At 34.0% G+C, this 23694-nt stretch overlaps 1 protein-coding gene across 4 annotated transcripts in view; it reads left to right on the top strand.

The window, feature by feature from the left end:
* The window catches only part of LOC145243876 (solute carrier organic anion transporter family member 4A1-like), a 297463-nt gene that overhangs the window by 182467 nt on the left and 91302 nt on the right, over positions 1-23694 (top strand). The window contains exon 1 of one of the 4 annotated variants that reach the window (XM_080106951.1): positions 12522-13139. The exons of the other annotated variants lie outside the window; for them this stretch is intronic. Within the exon in view, the coding sequence (XP_079963077.1) occupies positions 13048-13139 (92 nt within the window). The 5' untranslated portion in view covers positions 12522-13047. Of the gene's footprint in view, positions 1-12521; positions 13140-23694 lie in introns of those variants that run through there. 4 annotated transcript variants of the gene reach the window in all.

Here is a 23694-nt window from a genome sequence, read left to right as displayed (position 1 = left end):
GAAAGTACATACTTTAAAGTCCTCGGCCTAACGCTCTCAGGAAACATGAGTTGGAACAATTACATTGAGAACATTGCCAGGACCGCTACGAAGAAGGTGGGCTCTCTCTCTCTCTCTCTCTCTCTCTCTCTCTCTCTCTCTCTCTCTCTCTCTCTATCGTGCTAGAAAGCTGCTGACGTGCTGACGCCCGAAAATATCCTGTACATCTATAAGGCCACCATTCGCCCATGTATGGAGTATTGTTGTCATATTTGGGCTGGTGCATCTGCTACTAGTCTCTCGCTCCTAGACAAGGTTCAAAAGAGAGTCGCCAACCTGATAAATCCTGAACTGTCATCTAGGCTCCAGCCTCTGTCCCACCGTCGAATGTTGCATCCCTCTGCCTGTTCTACAAGTATTTTAGCGGTGAATTTTCTGACGAATTAAAAGCACTTGTACCCCCTTTTTATCATTTTCATTTTGAATCCTTTTTGCAAAAAAAGGCCTTACCATTGCGTCACTAAATAATGCAGATGCAACATGGCCGTTACATTTTCACTCAGACTCACAACGTTGTATGCAGAGACAGTCGCAAAGAAGAAACAAAAAAATCAACTTTCGGGGTGTCTTTTCAGTTGAAACAAAAGCAATTTATTAACGGTCATTTTATCATCAAACTACGGACTCGTAATTTTCCAAGCCCGCGACAAATATACGCATCACTGTGTTTCTCTAAGGTCAATTACCCATTTCCCAATGCGCAGCTAAAACCAACTGGTATGTCTGCAGCTCGCCCAATAATTTTTGCTGCTTTTGAATGGAAATACGTATTTGCGTAGGAACGATTGTTATACAATGAAACTTTAAAATAAATGTTCTATGCTGCTGGGAACAGAACGTCCATTAATATCTAATTTGTGATTGTTCGACTTTCGTATGATTGCAAGGTCGGCACTTCTTCGGAATCCGAACAAAAGTCGAAAATCGAAATATTTAATTTCAATCAAAACCAATTGTATTCACTTACTTGGTATGTCGAAATTAGTAAAATATCCAAAAATCACGAAAATTTATAAAGTAGAAAATTAATCATTAATGAAAATAGTTTTCGGTAAATTTACAAGTTATACTGAAATCGATGCCTCCGTTTAGTGGAAAGAAAGATAGCGTGTTGCCCCCTGTAGGGACAGTTGCGCATGTAATTGTGAGACAAGGGTTGCGCAATCTCCAACCACACCTCTCCTGAATCGGCACTGCTGGAATCTAGTAACAAGGAGAATTCAGAACGACTGGAAACAATGCCGAGATAAGCAGAGAGCACATACAGCACCTGAAAGTCCCAAATGGTCACCAATTTAGTACTGACCAGGTGCAACGTTGCTTAACTTCGGTGATCCAGCGGGAACCGGTGTATCAACGTGATTATGTCGTACTCGTATATCTACAACAACAGTCAACAATTTTCTCCACTTCCTATCCGTGCTTAAAACTAAACAAAAATTCCATGAGCAGAATTTCTTTCTTAGAACTGCGCGTCTGTTGAACACAATATCGTGGGGTTGCTTTCCAGATGACTATAACATATACCATATACTTAAATAGTGAACAGAATAAACAAGGGAGGTAATTGCAGTCTGTCTTGTTACACACACACCCTGAAAAACACAAAATAAATCGCGGATGAATGAATAGTGATATCATGAAAGTAGATGTTTTATGTAATAATACGTTAATATTTGATTAATCGTTACATAAAAATTAAATAGATAACATTGCTTTTAATTAAAATTGACGAAAAACAATTATCTATATAACATTGGTTCTTAATGGAAATTCCATTTTATTGGCCTTTAATTTTCGTTTTTATTCCGGAGAAACAACGCAAGATCTGTTTAACTTACACCAGCGCAAGGTGCTCTTACTTCGTCAGGAAAGTTTGAAGTATCATATTCTATATAGCAGTACTCATATATTTTTACGTTTATTACGAGGAAATAACTTTGGAAAATTACAGTTTTGTTCCTCTGTTTGTTTATAAACAAGCGGTTAGAGCACTGTAAAAGTGGTGGACAAATGTGTTTAAATAGACATTTGGCGAGATAATTTACGGGCGCCGCTCCCGTGGGTCGATCAGTAGAACTGCTGACTGTCAACGCGATAGTTCTAGGTTCAATCCTAGTCTTGGGGGAGGAGCTAGTCTAGCGGCACTGATGAGTTGTGATACAACGAAACAGGATTGTAAGTCGATGACTACAAATATATATATATATATATATATCAATTCAAGCAAAAGGAATGAAAATTTTACCAGACAAAAATAATTGTAAACTTAAATCTAAAATATCAACGGCTATATGTCTGTCCGTCCCTCTCCATATTTTCAAACACCGAAACTAAAAGTTGCAGTGCGGCGCTAGGGGCTTCAAAGGATTGAAATTTTTTACGAGCCCTTTTGTGGGCATTTAGCCGCTAAAAAGTGTTTTTAAAGCGTCAAAAATGAGTCAAAATTGAAAGATTCGTTAAAAATTTTGTAAATTCATCTTAATTTAATTTTAATTTTTAATCGGTTTATATGCATATCATGTGACATGCATATAAAGCTGGTGACCTGGTAACATCATTCAAACTGTATCTCGAATTCATATTCAAGCTGATGGCACCTAAATATTTCTTTTTTTTTTTTTTTTTTTACTTTTAAAATCACAACTCTATAATAATATATACGAAATCTGGACAAATTAAAATATATTTAAGCGTATTTTACGCCCGGGCAAAGCCGACACCACCTCCCCGCTAGTCTAACATAAATATTAATATTTATATTGTAATCCCAACCAAATAAACAGTTCAGTACAACCACAATAAAAAATAGAGCTTGTCATTAAAAAAATGACTGTAAATTAGAATTTACAAGAAAATTTACTGTTCGGCAGAATACTCCAAAAATATGTTTATTAAGAAATCCTTAATCCGCGGAGTTTCAAAGAATGCTATTCTTCTCTTCAGAGGAAAGAAAGAGATTAGTAAATTATTTATATAGCCGAGCTAAGAATTTGCAGGTTATGGCATTAAATGAAACAGCACTTCATGATGGTTCGTCATAAAATTAAAAAAGAAAAAATTGTAATATGTTCGTATCGGTACAGTTTTTGACATAAATAAATAAACAAATATTAGTAAGTGAGTAAAAAAAACAAGATTAAGTCGAAAAATAAGTTTACATAAATTCATAAAGTCAATAAAATTATTAATCAAAACACTGGGGAATATTATTTCTGAATCATTTGTAACAAAAAAAAGAGACTTAAAGTTTAATTGGAAGTTCTAAAAACCCTAAAAGTTATGAAACTAAAGTTGTCAATAAAATATAATTGTGAAATAACAAAAAATACTTAAGCTAAGAACATTAGTCAAATTAATCGCAATAATAAAAACAATCATATCAAAAATTCAGAACTGAAATAATGCAAACGTTTGGATGTTATATGGCTATATAAAATACCTCAGGGAAATTAACCCCCCCCCTGCCTTGCACAGTTCCAGCTCACCTTTGGGCAAGGTGTAGCACCTGTTAGATTCCCTCTGAGGTTCTGGAGGGTTACTATATATATATATATATATATATATATATATATATATATATATATATAAGCGATTCTGGAGGGCTACTATATATATATATATATATATATATATATATATAGTATATATGTATATATATATATATAGTATATATGTATATATATATATAGTATATATGTATATATATATATAGTATATATGTATATATATATAGTATATATGTATATATATATATATATATATATATATATATATATATATATATATATGAGGTTCTGGAGGGCTACTATATATATATATATATATATATATATATATATATATATATATATATATATATTATATATATATATATAAGCGCTGGGACAGAGAAATAGGTTGGTGTCTGGGGGTGCGGTTAAACCACTAGGAGTGGTACACCCTCAGCCTTTTTTAAGGCATGCACCTCGGGGTAGGAAAACTCTGATAAAAAAACCTGATGTCTGTCGTTCATGCTGTCTGTGGCAAACTTTTACAGCGATATTGTGTTATCAGCAGTTCCTAAAAGTGTGGAGGGTGCTTCACCACTATAATCAAAGCTTCTTGCCACAAAATTTGTTTAAATAAATTATATGTGTGTGTTATAAGTCACACACACACACACACACACACACATATATATATATATATATATATATATATATATATATATATATATATACTAGACTACCCATGACCCGTTGGATCAGTATATGTTATGGCTAGCTATGGAATAGCAAGTATATTAATTATGGCAAAAATATTCGCGCTTGAGTGTACAGCAATTGCCACGATTTTGAACATGAAGAATTACATTACTTAATATCTGAAAAATTACTTATTTGCGGAAAATTCAAATGCGATATTCGATTTTAGCATGCTCGAAAACCCCAGAAAAGCTATCATTTGAAAAGAAAATATTAAGGTTGAAACCAAGTAAAAATTTACCAAACTACTATTTTTATTATTTTATTCAATTATTCGAATTCTTTTTGAGACAAATAATTTTGTCTGAAGAAAGCGGTTTCAATCCTACCCAAAAGCCGGCTAGAGGATTAGTTGGCCAAAACGTGGTGAGACAACAACAACTATGGAAGGCAGTAATTACTGAAGATACAGTTGAAGATTCAGTCTTTCTATCTCGTCGCGTTTAACAATCTGACGAAGGCCAGAGGAATACTTGACAGAAAAATCATGAAACAACTATAAGATGAGGATAATAATCCGCAAATAAATAAAATATTACATTTTTATATTTGCTTAAAAATGTTACATTCTATACAGTGTTGGTCATCCGAACCTTAAAATTTGTCTGACGTCACTTCCGCCGAATGGCTTTGTAAACAAAAAAGTGCGACTCTTAACGAAAGCACTTATCACAAGCAAACAGCTATAACTTCTCTTGGTTCTGTTGGATATGTCGTCACCGATTCGAGGGAGATAACTCTATTTTACTAAGACATTAGCGTACAGTGAACACCCACTTTTTGACTGCTTTCGCTCCGTATTTCGTATGTTTGTTTGTTTGTTTGTTTGTTTGTTTGTTTTTCTTATTAGTTCCCGTGAAAAAAACTATTCTAATTTTATTAAAAATAAACAAACAAAAAAATAGCTTGCAATGAATTCTCTGGAAAAGTATGCGACGCAAATTGCAGAGTGAAATAAATTATTTATTAAACAAGTTCGACGAAAGTTTTTAGTACGATTCTTAAAAAAAGCAAAAACTTATACTGATTCTTTTGACATTTCCATATTTAGTTTTTCTTTCATTTTTTAGAACAGTTTAAAGCTTTTTTTTCCTTTAATCATGTTTAGAATTATTTTAATTCTTATTTAAAAGAAACAAAAAAGAAGCTGATAGTTGAATGTTATTCCATGCAAACACTTAATTTATCTGTTTTTTACACTTTAATTTATCAGTTTTTATTCTTATTTTATTTTAAATTATTTAAATTTCAGACTCTGTAGGCATATATTTTAGTTTAAAACTTTTTAAATTCATTTTTTCATACGAGAATTTGGGACGCTTTACCTAATGTTATAAATGTTGTTTCATTAAAAAGCCGTCGAACTTGTTTAAGAAATATTATATTTCACTGTCATTGTCACGCCCAAATATCAGCTTCTTTTTTTGTTATTAATGTTTTGTAATGTTAAATGATTTGCGTTGGTTTTAATGCCTCAAATTGTCGTACGACAAAATGAATTAAATAAGTTTTTAAAAAATCAAAATGAAAGAAAGTTTTTTAAATCAAAAAATCTAAAAACTAAAAGCTTTTGTGGCATTCGAATTATTTTTTCTTTTAAATAAAAATTAATTCTTTGAAAATGATTCCAACTTGCAATGAAAAATACAAATAAAATTCGTAAAATGCTGATGAAAAAAAAAGCAGAAGTTTTGTTTTTATTTGCATATTTTATACGCGAAAAATTGTCGAATAAAAAAGCTTTCATGGTTTTATTTTTTATTTAATTACGCATAATTGGACGTAAGGGGCTACTATTTGGGATCATACCTAGGAAAGATTAATAAGATTTAGTTTACGTTATATTTAAACGTCTGCATATCAGAACAGTCAGTGAAGCAGGTACAGGAAGAGAATTCCAAAGTCTAACTGTTCGAGAGAAGAAACTATTAGAGTAGAAAGCTTTCCGGCATTTATGGACCTTAAGAGTGAAGGGGTGTGATTTTGTTGCTAGCAGGTTTGTCGGGGATATGTACGTCGAGGGAGCACAAGTGCAACGAGTTCATCAGAGCACATTTCATTAAAATACTTGTAGAACAGACACAGAGATGGGACCTATTATATTGAAGACTTATACACCACAAGATTTAAGATGAGAGCGGTAGTCCGAAAAATCCAAATAATAAAGTTTCGAACTGTATCGCTGATACACACTATTTTAACTTGTAATCTTGTCCGGTTTTGAAAAGTTTCATCATTAGCTGCTGTGAATCTTATTTGAATACACCGCTTTGAAAGTCCGTTTTTTAAAATTAGTTTTCTTGTTTTATTCGTCTTGAATTTAATTGTATCATCGTCAGCTTTCGGTTTTGTTATGTGTTCATTTTCTTTGTTCTCAAACAGAATGAAATGGTTTGTTATATCGCCATGGGTCACGCAGGAGGAGACAAGTCTGATCACATCTTGATATCGATTTCTTTCTGTCATTGTCAACGAGATTTAAAAAAAAAAAACATCACTTAGCCTTATTACTGACTTATTCTGAATAAACTCTTCATCAAAAGACTTGTTTAAATACCCAGTTTTTCAATGACGAATAAACAACTTATATATATATATATATATATATATATATATATATATATATATATATACTAGCCTGGGTGGGTGCCCGGCATTGCCCGGGTGTTTGGAAGTGTGGGTTGAGCAAAAAAAAAAAAAAAAGGTAGTCGGCAGGGAGGCTCGAACCCGTACATGAAGTAGGAAAAGAATGTGAAAAAACGAGACGTCTTTGCTGTTGCGTCCATCGCAAAACCGGAAGTGTTGAACGTCAAAATTTAGGTTAGTCTATCGGAAAGAGTGAATGATTTTCGAAAATATCTGCGAAAAAAGCGACCCTTCCTTGTAGAAAACTGCCCCGTTGAGGGTAAAAGAATAAATGTTTTCGGGCAAATATTTCGATATTCGTCGTCCGAAAGTTTGAGGTTTTAAACGATACCGGTTTCGTCACATTTCGACGCGTCTATCAAAAGTTTTAGGCAGACATACATACATACATACATACATACATACATACATACATATATTTAAACAGACAGGCGAGATTTATATTATAGATATGTGTGTATGTGTGTGTGTGTGTGTGTGTGTGTGTGTGTGTGTGTGTGTGTGTGTGTGTGTGTTATAATAGTCATATTCCTGTTTGTTAGTCCTCAGTTTAATCAATGTATTTAAAAGCTACGCTGTTTCACAAATTAATTTTCATAATGAAAACGGACTTTTATACACTTTTCATTCCAGCAAGATTGCCATATGTACTATTTATTCAAACAAAATCTACATTAAAAAAAGTTACCTCGTTTAAATATTGTATTAAAGAAAATCTGTTGTAATAATTACTTCTGTGGTATTAATGATGATTAGTAAGGAATTGTTTTAATCGTTCTGTTTAGGAATATTATTTAAACCTGATTTATTTTATTTTTTATTCAATTTATATTTAATTTAATTTTTAATCATTATACCGACATCAGCTCCGTTTAAAAACGGAAGTAAGCTGTATTTATTTTAGCTACGAGAGTTATTTCCCCGTTTAACTTTCATAGATGAAGATTGATATGTTTTATACTTTCATAAATCCAACATGCGGTTCACTTTCAGAAAAATTGTAACAAGTTAGGATATTTGGTGTGTCTTAAATTGTATAAGACTAAACTCTCCGTTTGGCGATATGTTTTTTAGTTGGCAACGAAACATATACTCGAGAATCTGCACGGAATTTCGAACGGGGGCTCTTTATTCAATCCACGGCGGTAGCATGTTCTCGTTCCGTCAGTCATGATGAAGTAGATGTCCTAAGTAATTCGTAATTGTATTTAATCCGAAAGGACTCGTGGCGCAGTAGATAAAGTACTTGATTTCATTTTTCTGGAAGATTAAAGTTTAATCTTCAGTGTAGGCGACACTCAAAATACAATTGCGAATGTCTTAGGACGTCTACTCAATCATGGCTGATGGAACGAGAGCATGCTACCCCCGTTGATAAAAAAGGATTCCGTTCGAAATTCCATAGTTCGATAGAAAGATCCCGCGTTTGACAAGATACACCGGAAGAAGGTCGGATGTTACATCAACCGAAAAGTTATGAAAAGAGACTTGAGACTCAAGATGAAAACAGTATTTTGAAGAATCCAAATAATATGAATAATCAATCCTCATCTCACATACACATGTGTGTGTGTGTGTGTGTGTGTGTGTGTGTGTGTGTGTGTGTGTGTGTGTGTGTGTGTGTGTGTGTGTGTGTGTGTGTGTTAGAGAAAGTCGGATGGAGACATATTGATGAGGGGAAGAAGAGACATTTATACATTTTACAATCTATTTATATATATTTAGAGAGGAGGGTTATCAGTTCTTTGAACACAGTCATTACTTAGCATAGAGAGGGGGACACATTACTTAGATGGTTTATACACAATGTTCATTAATAAAGATGAGTGGACAGAATGTTCATATAAAGGATGTTTCACATTACCTTTAATTGTTTAAGAATGAAACAACACGAAGACGCAGTTACAAAATTATGAGATGTTCCTTTATTACATTCGACCAGTCGCAATGATGATGACATCCAAGAATTTAAAGTCGACTACGATTAAAACTTTCTCCCTTGCTTCCAAAGGGGGCTGCCTTCTCTGACGATATCAGCTCTGTCTCTAACTTGACTCTTGATCCTGTCTGTCTAAAACTAGCAAACTATATTGAGAATTCATTTCTCCTTGACGTCATATGTGTCTCTGGCCACGTGATCGGTCCGCGTGGCCGAAACATGCGTTGTTTGGCACGTTTCCAAACCACTTTTACAGACAATGAATTTGCTCTAACCTATTTTTCGACCTAACTTTTTTTCAACATATTTAAATTTGCTATTTTTCCTTCTTCTAACTGACCTTATTTTAATTCAGTTTTCATAAAAAAGAATTGAATAATCAAAATTCCTTTTACTCAAACATATCTACTATTTTATATTAAATTGAACAATGCGAATTCCTTCCTGAATCTATTTCCGAACCTTGCTTACCAGATTCGAACCTCGGTCTATCTAATCTCATTTGTACTTATTTAATGTTTTTCTTACTTACAAGAAAAGGGGGGCTTTTTGTAACATATATATATTATGATGAAATTTTGTTATGAATGGAAATAGTAAATTTAATTTAAATAAATATGTTTATTTATTGAATGAGATTCTCCACGTGTTTTGGCTTTAAACCGTTATTTTGTTTAAATCTGGTATTCCATATTAACAGAACTTACTATAAACAGTAGACCTTCTATTACTTAACACATACGCGCTCGACCAGCGCCCTCTGCTATAATCGAACATTTAAACCTTATACTTCACCAGAATTTAAAGATGTGCCAAGCTTTATCATCGCCATGGCACGTTAAAAAAAAACCCTGCATTTTCCTGATAGAATGTTCTGTTACGTATCGAAATATGTTTTGCTTTAAACCGTTAATTTTTTTAATTTTGTATATAAAGATATAATATACTCTTTATTTGTTTTTACATATGTTGCTACACAGTCCAGAGTATGTTTCGGTCAGCTAGTTACTAGTAACTAGAGACCTATACAGGCGATACCGCTTATACGAAAGCAAAGTTTGCCATGAAAATATTAGGTTTCCGTCACAAGGAGTTAAAATTTGGAAGTTCCGTCAGATGTTGTGAAAAAATAAGATTTTGTTGTATGTAAATAAGACTCCATAGGGGTGTGGATTTCAGTCTGTGTTGAGATATGGGAAAGGGTGGGTGTTGGGTTAAAGAATGGTATTCGTATGCGTGTGTGACGGCAGCACTAAATCTTAAACATACTAGTGTGTATAGGGTCAATTAGTGGGGGTGAATTTGTTATAAGGGTTTCAGATTTAATCGGGATCGTTCAGTTATAAAAATTCTAGTTAAATGATTAGAATTTTGTGTGGTCAGAAAATGTACAACTTAAGTTGCTCTCTTTTTTATATCCTCACCGCACTACATCATTCCTACTCACACCAATGAAAAGGCTAAGAGACAAGGAAGAAAAATGGTAAAAAAAGAACCTGTATTTTGCACATCAATAAAATATGCTCAAATATGTCACGCTGGTACAGTGGTAACATCACCAGCTTTGAATGCTTCAGTTTCGATTCTAGCTGATGCCACCTAAATACTTCTTTTTCTATTTTTACTTTTGAAATCACGACTCTATAATAATACTAGCATTTCAGCCCGGCGTTGCCCGGGTGTTTGGAGGTGTGTGTTGAGCAAAACAAAAAGTGGTAGTAGGAAGGCAGGCTCGAACCTGTACCGCGGAGGAGGGAAAGAACGGGAAAAACATGACATCTTTGCTGTTACGACCACTGCCAAACCAGAAGTGACGTAGGTTTAAATTAAGGCTAGACAATCGAAAAGAGGATATGACTCGGCAACAAAAAAGCGACTCCTCCCTGTAGAAAAGTGCCTAGTTGAGGGTGAAGAAATTAATGTTTTTAGCCAATTTTTCGATATTTGTCGTCTGAAGGATCGAACTTCAAAACGATACTAATCTTGTGAAAATCTGTCGCCTTTGTTGAAAGTTTTAGGCAGACATGCAAACATACATACATTTATATATTGGTAGTCAAATTTTCGACGCAAACCGATTAAAAAGCTTGCCCTATCTCTGAATACCCTTTATGTAAAATTTCAAATGTTTAGACCAGAAAGTGTCTGAGTAATTTGGTAGGGACCGCAGAGGTCACATTTTTTAAAAAATTGACCCCTATTATGATCGCTTAAAATTTATTGGTTTAGGCTCAAATTAAGTTATTAAGTTAGATCCATGTCCAAGGAATCTATACCTAAAATTTCAATTGTTTATACCCAAAATTGGCGGAGGAGTTTGGTAGAGTTCTCAACAGTCAAATCGTTGAACTTTGACCCCTTAACAGCCAAACTTCTGGACGAAAACGGATTACAAAGATTTTCCCAAATCTCAGTACCCTGTATGTCAAATTTTGAGTCTGTAGGCTAAAAATTGACAGAGTTATTGCGTAGGGAATATGCTATGGTGATGACACGACCATCTACGGCAACACATCAAAGGCTGTAAATGACAAAGTTCTCTCTGATTCTCTCTCCTCTGATCTGGAGCGCGTGGTTCAGTGGGGGAAGATGTGGCTGGTTACCTTTAATGCATCAAAAACCAAACTCCTATCCTTACATCATCAACGCTCTGATCCCCATCTGGCATCAATTGTGATAGATAGCTCTCGTCTGGGTGAGGCCCCGTGTTTTGACAAGCTTCTGGGTTTGACCTTTACTCCTGATCTGAAATGGAACACGTACATCAAGTCTGTTGCCAAGGTCGCTGGAAAGATGGTGGGATCCTTCCACCGTTCCAGAAGATATCTCACTGCTGATGCAATTCTCTATCTATATAAAAGCCAAGTACGTCCAAGGATTGAATACTGTTGCCATATCTGGGCAGGAGCTGCTAAAAACAGCCTATCCTGCCTTGACAGAGTACAAAATAGACTTCGTGGCTTAGTGGGGAATGCCCTTTACTCTACCCTGCAACCTCTCTCCCACAGAAGAGACGTTGCGAGTCTATCCTTGTTTTATCGTTATTTCCATGGCAGGTGCTCGTCTGAACTCCAATCTCTGGTCCCCCCCCTCGCCAATCTTTCACGAAAAACACCCGTCTAGCTGAATCCACTGTGAAAAGTTTCCCCCACTCTATATCTGTGCCTAAATCAAAACGCGGATTCCATGAACAAAGCTTCTTTCTTAGAACTGCACGCCTGTGGAACTCTGTTCCATCTGCCTGCTTCCCACCGGACTACAACTTGGATGTCTTCAAGTCCAACGTTAACAAATTCCTAATGAACCGCCCCCTTAAGTAAACGCTTCATCAAATCTCCACACTAACGTAATGTACTTGCACTAACCCTTATCCCTGAGTGGCTTCCGGGCCTTGATAAGTGGTGATCACTGTGTAAAAAAAAAAAGGGAAATGTAAACAGACTACAGGCACACGCACACAGACAGATACGTTCACTTTTATAGATATACAAAATCTGGACAAATTAAAATATCATATTTAAGCGTATTTCACGCCTGGGCAAAGCCCCCTGCCCTCGTTGTTCTAAAAAAAAAATGTTCTTTCTCAACCAATAGACAAGTTTCAAAATTTTGATTTTTCTCCTCCTCCTCTTCTATTTAAACTTCAGTCAGTACTAATCTTGTTTTCTTCTTCAATGTTATTTGTATGCGTATTTACAATTTTCTTGTTCCGCGTCCACTTAAAATTATCCTCTTTCAAATACAATCACAATTGTAGCCTGTTTAAAAATGTTTAAATCCTGTTTGAAAAATTTTGAACCGTAAAAGAGAAAAAGAAATTGTTTATGCTTCCTAATACGTTTTTTTTTTTTTCTTTATTAATCCATATTTACTAAACTTAACAAAGCCCAACACACGTCTCCAGAGCACCTGTAAGTGTCGAGTACACGGCGTATTTATTGATTCTATCCATAGAGCCCGCAATGGACTGACCGTTATGCTTTAGTGGACGCGTAAAGTTGTTATCGGGTTTTAATTCCCACAAGTCCTGGTCGGAAAAGCAACCGCGTAACTAAGAGCGACTATGTTATGAAAAGTCGTTTTTCTCTCTCTTCGTTGATTTATTGAATCGCGTAGCTTATTCTTAACTGGTTTTTGCGATGCTGGTCTTCTGGCCATCATATTTTGACCGCCTTAATGTCGATGAGCAACCCATTCAAAAATATGAGGTTTATATTTTACAAAAGACGGAAACGCGAAAAACTGATTGGGGGAATTTCGACTTTAAGGTGAGTGTGCTTAATTTTAAAACATTTTTTGAAAAAAAAAATGTACTCGTACCTTACACTCATATTACCGTGCTGAAATAATGTTATTTTGACAGCCATTCTTAACATGTGGAGGGGAGGGTATTTTGTAACTATTCCATACTTCCACCTAGCAATGTAATAAAATATATCGTGAAACTTGAATTTAACGTGAAAATATTTTTTTTTTTTAAATAGCACGGTAACATAAGTGTATAAGCACAAAAACATATCTGAAACTTAATTTAATACGTTTGCTTCTTAAAACCTTAAATCTTCGTAAATGTTTTGTTTGTTTACGCAGTGAAGGTTGGTACCATGCTAAAATAACATTCCTATTTAGAAACCTATTAATATGGGGAGGGTGTTTTAACTATTCTGTACCTAACAATTTAAGATAATATAAAACTTAAATATAAAAAAAAATAGCACGGTACCTTCTCTGCATAAATTCTTTTTATTTTCTCGTTTAAAAGATACATCCAATTTGACTCTGACCTATAAAACTTCATTTAGCTATAAATTACTTGAAAGAACAGTTTAAAGACTTCAAAATTACCCGCGAATTACTCCTGGCAATCGGAATGTTTTTTTGTTTTTTTTTGTTTTCTTTTCTTTTCTTTTAACTTTTAACATATTCAAGTATTTCCGTATTTTGGTTATTTCCTGTTTAGAAACAAGACCAAATGTATAAATCTCTGCGTCTCTTTCAGGAAAAAAGGGGATAGAATTTTGGGTACTTATGCCTGAACTAATGTTTTTAGTTAGAAAGCCATTCTTATATGGGGAGGGTGTCTTGTAAGTATTCTGTACTTTCAACTAACAATGTAATAAAAGATCTCGTAAAACTTAAATTTAACGTGAGAATATTAGAAAAAGAAAAATAGTACGGCACCAAATGTTGCTCTCGCGCTGTCGTCAACAGATGTTTTATTGTAATGCGATTAAATGTGAACACCCTGGAAATACCCGAAAATCATTTTGTAAAAAATATAAATATTGGCATTCATGCAGAGAATGATCCGTGCTGAAATAATAACGTTATTATTTGAAAAGCCATTCTTAACATGAGGAGGGGAAGATGTTTTGTACCTATTCTGTACTTTAATCTTACAATTGAATAAAAAAATAAAAAAAAATCTTTCCTTAAACGTGGAAATACGATTTTAAAAAAATAGCGCGGATCACTCTCTGCATTAGCACCGAAAAATTATCAAGCGCAATTTCAATATCTTAAAATGAATTGATCACAAATAGTAAAAAACAAAAATGGTTACTCGTTCTGTCCAATGCAATGTCACACACTGGATGATTACGATTTCTTGTTAAGAAGCGAGTTAAGAATGATTTTTTCTCTTTTTTTTTTTTTTTTTTTTTTTTTTTTAAACCGATCAAGTTTTAATTTGAGGATATATTTTGAAACATTTTAGGGTGTAGTAATTTCTTTTTTTTTTCTTTTTTTTTAACCTTGACTTAATCAGTACTTATGAATGTTTTTATTTAGAAAGCCATTTTTAACATGGTGATGGGAGGGATTTTTGTAACTATTCTGTACTTTCACCTAACAATTAAAAAGAAAAAAAAAAGATATCGTAAAACTCATTTAACTTTAAAATATGATTTTAAAAAATAACACGACAACAAGCGCATAAAGCACCACTTAATCATAATCCTAGCCCAACCTTAACTTGACTCTGTTTTGCATTCGTATGCTTTAGAGTTGTCTGCGTTTACACTTTTAGTGGCTTTCAAATCGTAATCTGCTTTGGCCATTTCCGGTTAGTTTTGTCCAGCGTAATCGGAAACATTCTAGTGGATGTGGACGTCCTATAGAAACGTTCATTTTTATTTCATTTTAAACTTATTTTACGTTAGTTCAATATAATAAACTGATCCCCTCTCTAAAATTATATATATATATATATATATATAACATTTAATAAAAGCAAACAATCACAGAAAAAAAAATGTTACGGAACGAAGATGTCATTCCAAGAATCGCGTAAATTGATCAAGTATTTTAAGAAAATCAAATTTTCTGAATAAGCGAGGAGACCGGATGACGACCTATTCTTTAGAATATGTTAAAATATATTCGACTACCGAGATTTATGGATCCTGCTATTTTATTACTTCTTAAAAATCGTAACCTTTTTATTTCTTTAAATAAAAAAAAATACTTGATCAATTTACGTGATTTTTGGAAGATGACATTTTTGTTCTGTGACGAATAGTACATCAAATAGTTTTGTGGGGTTTTTACTTTTGTTTTTGTTAAATGTAATTCTAAATAAACACCATATTTTTATATTTTGATTTGGTGTTTATTTAGAATTGCACTTGTATATAAGTAAAGAAAATGCACAAACGAGGATGGCATATTCCAAAAATCACGTAATTTGATCACGCATTTTTTTAAATAATCAAATTGTATGACTTGCCTGATATTAAGAAACAGTTGTTACATCTGAATGAATTCGAGATTCATTCCTGGTTTCTTCTCAGAAGCTAGAACTCACAATAGCTTCTAAAAATACTTAATCCCTAAAAATCGTAAAATTTGATTTTCTTAAGAACAAATCATTAAGTTTTCGTGAATTTGGGAATATAACATTTAGTGCGTCTGTTACCGTGCTATTTTTTTAATAGTATTTTCAAGTTTCACGATATTTATTTTATTAAATTGTTAGGTGAAAGTAAAGAATAGTTACAAAACACCCTCCCCATGTTAAGAATGGCTTTCAAAAAAATTTCAGCACGTTAACATAAGTGCATAAAGTACCTAAACTTTATGCGGTGATAAATAGCTACACCATAACCGGTTTTCTTTTAAGTCCAAATCTAAACACCTTTTGATTTTAAGGTACTAGTGCAGTTTACTGCAGTGCACTTATTGATCCATGCTGAAATAATAACGTTTTCATTTAAAAAGCCATTCTTAACATGGAGGGGAGCGTGTTTTGTAACTATTCTATTCTTACAATTGAATAAAAAACAAAACTTTAATTAAACTTGGAAATACGATTTAAAAAAAATAGCGCGGATCAGTAAGTGCATTAGCACCGATTTTTTTATATTTCTTAAGACTTGATGTTTAATCGCGAGCACAAAAAAGATCATTAACAGCGGGGGGGGGGGACACAAAGGATAACATATCCCTGTGACGCTCTTAATTCTATGCGCTTATATAATACGCTCTATTTAACCGACCTATATTATTATATAGAAAATGACGAACGTCTCTTCACGCATATAGATTAGTGTGCTGACTGCTGCTGCAGTAACGTTCGTTATTTGGAATCAAAAAGTGTCGGGTTCAAGGACGAGCGACTGCTTCAACGCTTTGCAACTGAAAATATTAAACTGTTGAGTTTTATTTCAGAAGACTTATTTTTAACTTATATAAAAAAAAAACGGCGACCTGAACGAGAATAAACACCCCCCACACCTATATATTAGGGTCCAATCAATCGTAATCCACTAAAAAAAATTGCAAAAAACGAAAGCCGTTCTTAACATGCGGAGGCTGGAGGGGGGTTATTCCAAAAGCCGTTCTTGGGGAAGGGGGTGATTCTCGTTCAGGTTGGTACCCCCCCCCCCCCATCCTCAAAAAATACTTCAAGGCACTTAAGTGCATTTTAACTTTTCTATTTTAAGAGTTCCGCCCGTGGCCACGTAAAAGTTAACAAAATATCATCCATCACTCCCTGTTAAGAATGGCTTTCTAAATTTGCACAAATGTCTACTTTAATTTTTTTACATGAAATTTTGTGAAATATTTTAATTTTTTTTAATAATTAACAAGTTTTTACTTCGTTTCTTTACTCATTATTTATGATCTGTTTTTTTGAATAAACCATTACTTAGATTTTCGTTCGTATGAAGTCTGTTCATGCCACTAAACTAGTTTAATCCTCTCCCCACATAAATCGGATAAATTAATACGACTAATTAATATGCCCTCTCGCCACTTGGAAACTACAAAACTAGTCGATAAATTTTGGTAGCTAATCGATTCAATATAACGTTTGTGTGTGTGTGTGTGTGTATATATATATATAACTTTGTGGGTCGTCCGGCCGTGCCTGTTAAAATCGAGCGATTCCATCTTTAAAAGGATAATGTGTGTGTGTGTGTGTGTGTGTGTGTGTATATATATATATATATATATATATATATATTAAACCTAGTAAAATTCTGTAAAAAAAAAAAATCTGTCTACCGTATGCTGTCTTGTGACAATCATCTGCACCGACAAAGATTAGCAGTAATAGCAAAACTGGTTGGTTCTGCACAAAGCATTCACCACTATAAACAAATGTGCGGATTTCCGAACAACTTAGTTGTGATGAACCTCATACGTCCAAAAATTGAGGGGATAATCCATTATTTATTATATATTCACGGCCATCTCTTGGTAGTGGTGGTATGAACGTGGCTCAGAAGCTAAGAAATGAGGTACTAGTATTTTTTTTTTACTTTTGATCTCGCTACTATATATTAGGTACAATATAATAATCGATAGAAATTTATAATAAATACGTAATCTGCATGAATTAAAATGTCATATTCAAGCGTATCTTATGACCAGGCAACGCCGGGATGCCTGCTAGTATATGTATAATCTTATCTATGTCCATCAGTTCATTTAAGAAACACAAATATTGTCGGATCTTTTGATAACTTAAATTGCAGAATAGAATGTCATTTCTTCTTTATATACGCTATTTGAACTTGTTCTCGTTTTAATATGCGGGGGAAATTTTTTTTGTATTTTTACTAACTTATTGCTTATCAAGGCTTAAATGCTATTTGAGGACAAGGATTAATGGGTTTGTGTCAGATGGATGGTGAGACAAAGACGTTAAGGATTGCAAACCATGGTTTGATCTGATTACTTAAGGAGACTGCTCAACAAGAATTTAAAATTGAACTTGAAAACAATCATGCTGTAGTTGGCTGGTAAGCAGCCCAGTAGTATTGTTTTACAGACGAGCAAATGTTGGAAAGAAACTCTGCTCATGGAAGCTCAGGTTAGCTCCAGGTATATAGAGAAATAAAAGAATTTTTCAGTGATTGTAGCTATTTACTATGCCTCCCCACGGGACAGTTAGACATCAGGGTCGTTTTTTAACGTGGCGAAAAGGTACAAAAATAAAAAATTGTCTCAGTCGTGAAGGACTGCTCCTTCACCGAAAGAGAACAAGAAATGGAAGTGCAGCATCTGAAGAACAGATACTACACTTTGAGGTATTTATTTGCTCCCCCACTGAGCAAATTAGGCACAAGGCCGATTTTTAAAGTGAGGAGTGAAGGGGAAATGGGGACCAACTCCCCGGGGAGTAGGGGAGCTGGATAGTGACACTTGGTATGAAGGGTTGCCCCTACATTGACCAAGGTCTTATGTGGGGTTTCCCCCACATATGGTCTTTGCTTGCAGTATGTATTTATTTGCTTCCCCACTGAGCAAATTAGGCACAAGGCCGTTTTTTAATGTGGAGAGGGAGGGGGGAGGGAAAAGAGGACTAGCTCCCGAGAGGTGGGAAATTGGAGCTAGATAGTAATTGTTGGTATGAAGGGTTGCCCCTACATTGACCAACGTCTTATGTGGGGTTTCCCCCACATATGGTCTTTGCTTGCAGTATGTATTTATTTGCTTCCCCACTGAGCAAATTAGGCACAAGGCCGTTTTTTAATGTGGAGAGGGAGGGGGGAGGGAAAAGAGGACCAGCTCCCGAGAGGTGGGAAATGGGAGCTAGATAGTAATTGTTGGTATGAAGGGTTGCCCCTACATTGACCAAGGTCAGATATGTGGGGTTACCCTCACATATGGTCTTTGCTTGCAGTATCTGCCGGACCAGATACTACACTTTGATCTTGACGAAAAGTCCAAATTGAGATAATTTTTCAGTGATTGTAGCTAGAATAGTTTTTGCTGTGAATGGTTTACGAGGGGGTGTTCAATTGAGCACTTGCCATGAAAATAACAAGAGAGTAGAGAAAGACTAGCAAAGATGGGACTGCAAGGTACATGAAATACTATCCACTATTAGAAATTGCCAAGGCAGGAGGTGGTGCTTTGAGCGGCATCTCTCCGGATGTGCAACGATTTAGGGAAGAGAGTGAAAGAAATGGTACTTGAAAAGTGCTGTGGACCGTGATCATACATTTTTACTACCCCCCACCCCCAATTTTTGAGATTTTAGTTCTTTTAAATGGAATTTTTGCAAACATTTCGATCTATTAGAGATTGTGACCGTTTTGGGGAGTGTGCAGTTATGTAACCAAACGAAAAAGGGGGGGGCAAAGAATCAAATATAAAACAAATGTTGCTATAGTCAATTGTAAAGTTACTTTACAACATACCTGGTTAATTTGTTTTTAAGTAGTTTTAAATACTTTTTATTTCTTAAATATTCGGTTTTTACGAGTTGTTAGCCAACAAGGTGGCAGCCGGCTTGTTTCTTCATAAAAAAAAGAATCTAAGCGGCCATATTGTTGAGAAAGAGCATTTAAAAATATTTAAAAACATAAAAAATGAACCAAGCAGGTATAAAAATAACCTTTATTGGTTATACTAACATTCATTTATCGTATATTTGATTTTTTTTTTTTTTCTTAATCGTTTGTTGGCTTGTTTGTTGGCTTTGTTTGTTGACTGCACAATTTTTTTTTTTTTTTCGTATTTCGGTATATTCATTAAAATGTTAGATGAAATTACAGAATAATAATAAAACGCCTTCCCCTCCTCACGTTAAGAATAGATTTCAAATTAATAACGTTATTTTAGCACGGTCCGTATTCTACGTGAATGTCGTTGTAATTTTCATCGTTCAATAGGAAAGTTATTGTTTCTAGAATAGTGAAATAAATTCTTTGATTTAGGAACACAAATGAACTCTAATACTTGACTTTGGCATATAAGCTTTATTTCTAGCTGGAAATTGCTTTCCAATTTGCGACTCGATCACTAATATCGGTGCTAATGCACTTACTGATCCGCGATATTTTTTTAATCGTATTTCCAAGTTTAATTAAAGTTTTGGTATGTTTTTTTATTCAATTGTAAGGTTAAAATACAAAATAGGTACAAAACACCCCCTCCCCATGTTAAGAATGGTCTTTTAAATAATGTTATTTCAGCACGGATCAATAAGTGCATGAGTACCAATATTTTTTGCTTTAACTTATTTTAACGTGTTTTTCTTACAAATAAATGTAATTTAACACTGAGTTTAAAAAAAAATGATTTAAATATAAATATGCAAAATATATAGTTATAATCATATTTCTAACCAGATTTGCTACTTTTAGTAGCGCTTCTGTGGATTCTGACGATTTTTTAAGGCCTTACTTGAAAATATTTTCTCTTCAAGGAGGGGGGAGGTAGAAGCTTGATTTTAATAGTGCTTTTAGTAGGACCTCAATTTTAATTAGTGCTTGCAGTAGTGCTTTGGGAACTTTCTGGATTTTATCTTTTTCACTCATTAAACGGTTTTCTCCAGACAATAAAAGACAATATAATCTCCAAATCACTTTATTTTGAACATTTTTCATCTTACCCTTTAAGGGTTAACGGGTAGACTAGTATTCACATAAAAACCACATTCGAATTTTTCCACCCCACCTCGGCCATGAAAACTGGTAAACAAAAAAACATAAAACCGATTATGATATATATATATATATATATATATATATATATATATATATATATATATATATATATATATATATATATATATACTTATCAAATAAAAAAAGATAATATTCAAAGTTTGAGTAAAGAAAAAAAAATAAAGATTTAAAATCTGTTTGGTATTGAATATTACGATCGCATCCTAGTTCACCTCAAATTTTTTTCCATCCCTATTTGTGTGGGTGATACCATTAAATTAGCTTTTATCTGAGTCACTGTAGCTGGGATTTAATAATAAAGACAAAAGTAAAACAAATAAAATAGACCGCTGCACATAGGATTAGAACCCGTGTCTCGGGGCCGCCTAACACCGTTTACCAAGTGTCGGAGATAAAATTCGTCGATGTCTGTTCATGAAATCTTGTTTTAAAGATAGACCACAAAGGCATATTTTTGAAAGTACAGTATCCAAAGTACTTTGATAAGTATATTTCATTTTGATCATGTATATTATTTTCTCTTTATCTGACCGTTCCATTTTTTTTCTGGAACTACTAGGCCGATCTGGCTCAAATTTTATATGAAACTTTATAAGGTGCACCGAACAAAGTATTACGGTATCCGTTCGGTGTACAGTTAGGAATTAACAGGATTATTATTTAATGCAAAAAATGGGCACAAATTTAACCATATTTGACCATTAATTTAGCATAAAACACTCTATCAACGGGTGATAACTTTTGCCCGTTTTTAGCTGGTTCAAATATCTATCTTCATTTATACAGAGTAACCCAAATATGACACCCGGATATGCTAGAAACTCGGATATAAGACTTCTCCGATGCATAAAGGTCTCCTATATCCGGGTTACACATATAGTTAGACTTTTATTTATTTATTTTTTTTAAAGTATTTTTTTTTTTTTTTTTTTTTTTTTTTTTACATGGAGGTCACCACTTATCAAGGCCCGGAGGCCACTTAGGGATAAGGGTTATTGCGTGTACAGTAATCAATGAATTAGTATCGTAGCAATCATTAGTATTGGAGATTTGATAGTGTCTTACTTAAAAGGGCGGTTTGTCTAACTGAATTATTTGTGAAAATAATTTGTGATTGAATATATATTTTGTCTGTTTTTTTACGAATATGACTGTTAAATAAACTTGTGCTCTGTACGTAAAAAAAAAACGTTATATGAATTATTCATCTACTTATTTAAATATAATAAACCAAACCCGCATATGAGAGAAACTCGGATATAACTGACTTATATATATATAAAGCCAAGTACGTCCAAGGATGGAATACTGTTGCCATATCTGGGCAGGAGCTGCTAAAAACAGCCTATCCTGCCTTGACAGAGTACAAAATAGACTTCGTGGCTTAGTGGGGGATGCCCTTTTCTCTATCCTGCAACCTCTCTCCCACAAAAGAGACGTTGCGAGCCTATCCTTGTTTTATCGTTATTTCCATGGCAGGTGCTCGTCTGAACTCCAATCTCTGGTCCCCCCTCGCCAATCTTTCACGAAAAACACCCGTTTAGCTGAATCCACTGTGAAAAATTTCCCCCACTCTATATCTGTGCCTAAATCAAAACGCGGATTCCATGAACAAAGCTTCTTTCTTAGAACTGCACGCCTGTGGAACTCTGTTCCGTCTGCCTGCTTCCCACCGGACTACAACTTGGATGTCTTCAAGTCCAATGTTAACAAATTCCTAATGAACCGCCCCCTTAAGTAAAACGTAACTTGCAATAACCCTTATCCCTGAGTGGCTTCCGGGCCTTGATAAGTGGTGATCACTGTGTATATATATATATATATATATATATATATATATATATATATACACGCACACACACACTGTAACCCGGATATAGGAGAGCTACCATTCCACCCCCGGGGGAAGAGAGAGGAAGAAGAAGCCTCTTAGAAGCCTTATTATATTTTAAAATATATGTATAAATTACTAACGCCTAAAGCACCTATTCACGAATTTCTATCTATTTTAATGTTTCTAAACATTCGTAATTTTAAAGAGCTTTATTTCCAACGTATTGCAAAATTAGTAGTTTCTACTTTTTGTGGTGGTGGTAGGAGTGAATAACTTGTTATTGCTAAAAATGACAATGTTGTACGATAAAGATATACAGTCGAGCAAATACATAAGCCAAGGATATCAAGACAGACATTGTAATATTGAAGCCTGAAAAAAATGCACGCATTATTGTCACCGTTTCAAATGATTGCCTTAATAGAGCCAGACGAAAAGATAACAAAGTCAGGACTTGAATAATGATTTAAAGATAGTCTCTGAAGACATAAAACATAGCGATTGTGATAGGATAAACTGGTCTAATAAAAAAATATTACGAAATACTTGGAAACAATTCATGGAAGATAAAGTTGTAACGAAATACAGATATGACATAAAAAGGATGTCTATTCTTTAGATCCGTCGGATATGAATTTAAGTCGTAATAAAATCAAATGTTAGTTCCAAAAGGGAGCTTCTTGATCTCTTAAAACTAACTGAAATTTTTTTTAAAAGACAAAAGATAACTAAATGAAAAGTTTTATGTGCGACATGAAAAGAAACTGGAATTTTAGGAAGATTTTTATTTTTCCAGTAATTAGGATTTGGTTATTATTTTTGTACTACAGCATATCAACCTCTTTTCAGGTTATTTAATGCAGAACACGGAAAAAAGGTTTTTATGCTTAAAGTTCGTTTTATCTTCAAAAGTTATGGTGTTTGGTTGTTTTGTATGTGAAAATGTTTTTGACTTTGCAGAACATGAACTGAAAAATCAACTTTAATGTTTGGGACATTTTAGGCCAGGAAGAATAATCAGAGGAGCAATCAAAAAGAATTTCTATCTGATGAATATACTCGATG

This window comes from Euprymna scolopes, chromosome 22 (assembly GCF_053919585.1).
Source record: "Euprymna scolopes isolate OS-2025 chromosome 22, ASM5391958v1, whole genome shotgun sequence".
Classification (NCBI taxonomy): Eukaryota; Metazoa; Mollusca; class Cephalopoda; order Sepiida; family Sepiolidae; genus Euprymna; species Euprymna scolopes.
The sequence above is the reverse complement of the archived record's forward strand: the minus strand, read 5'-3'. Positions and strand labels throughout refer to the sequence as shown.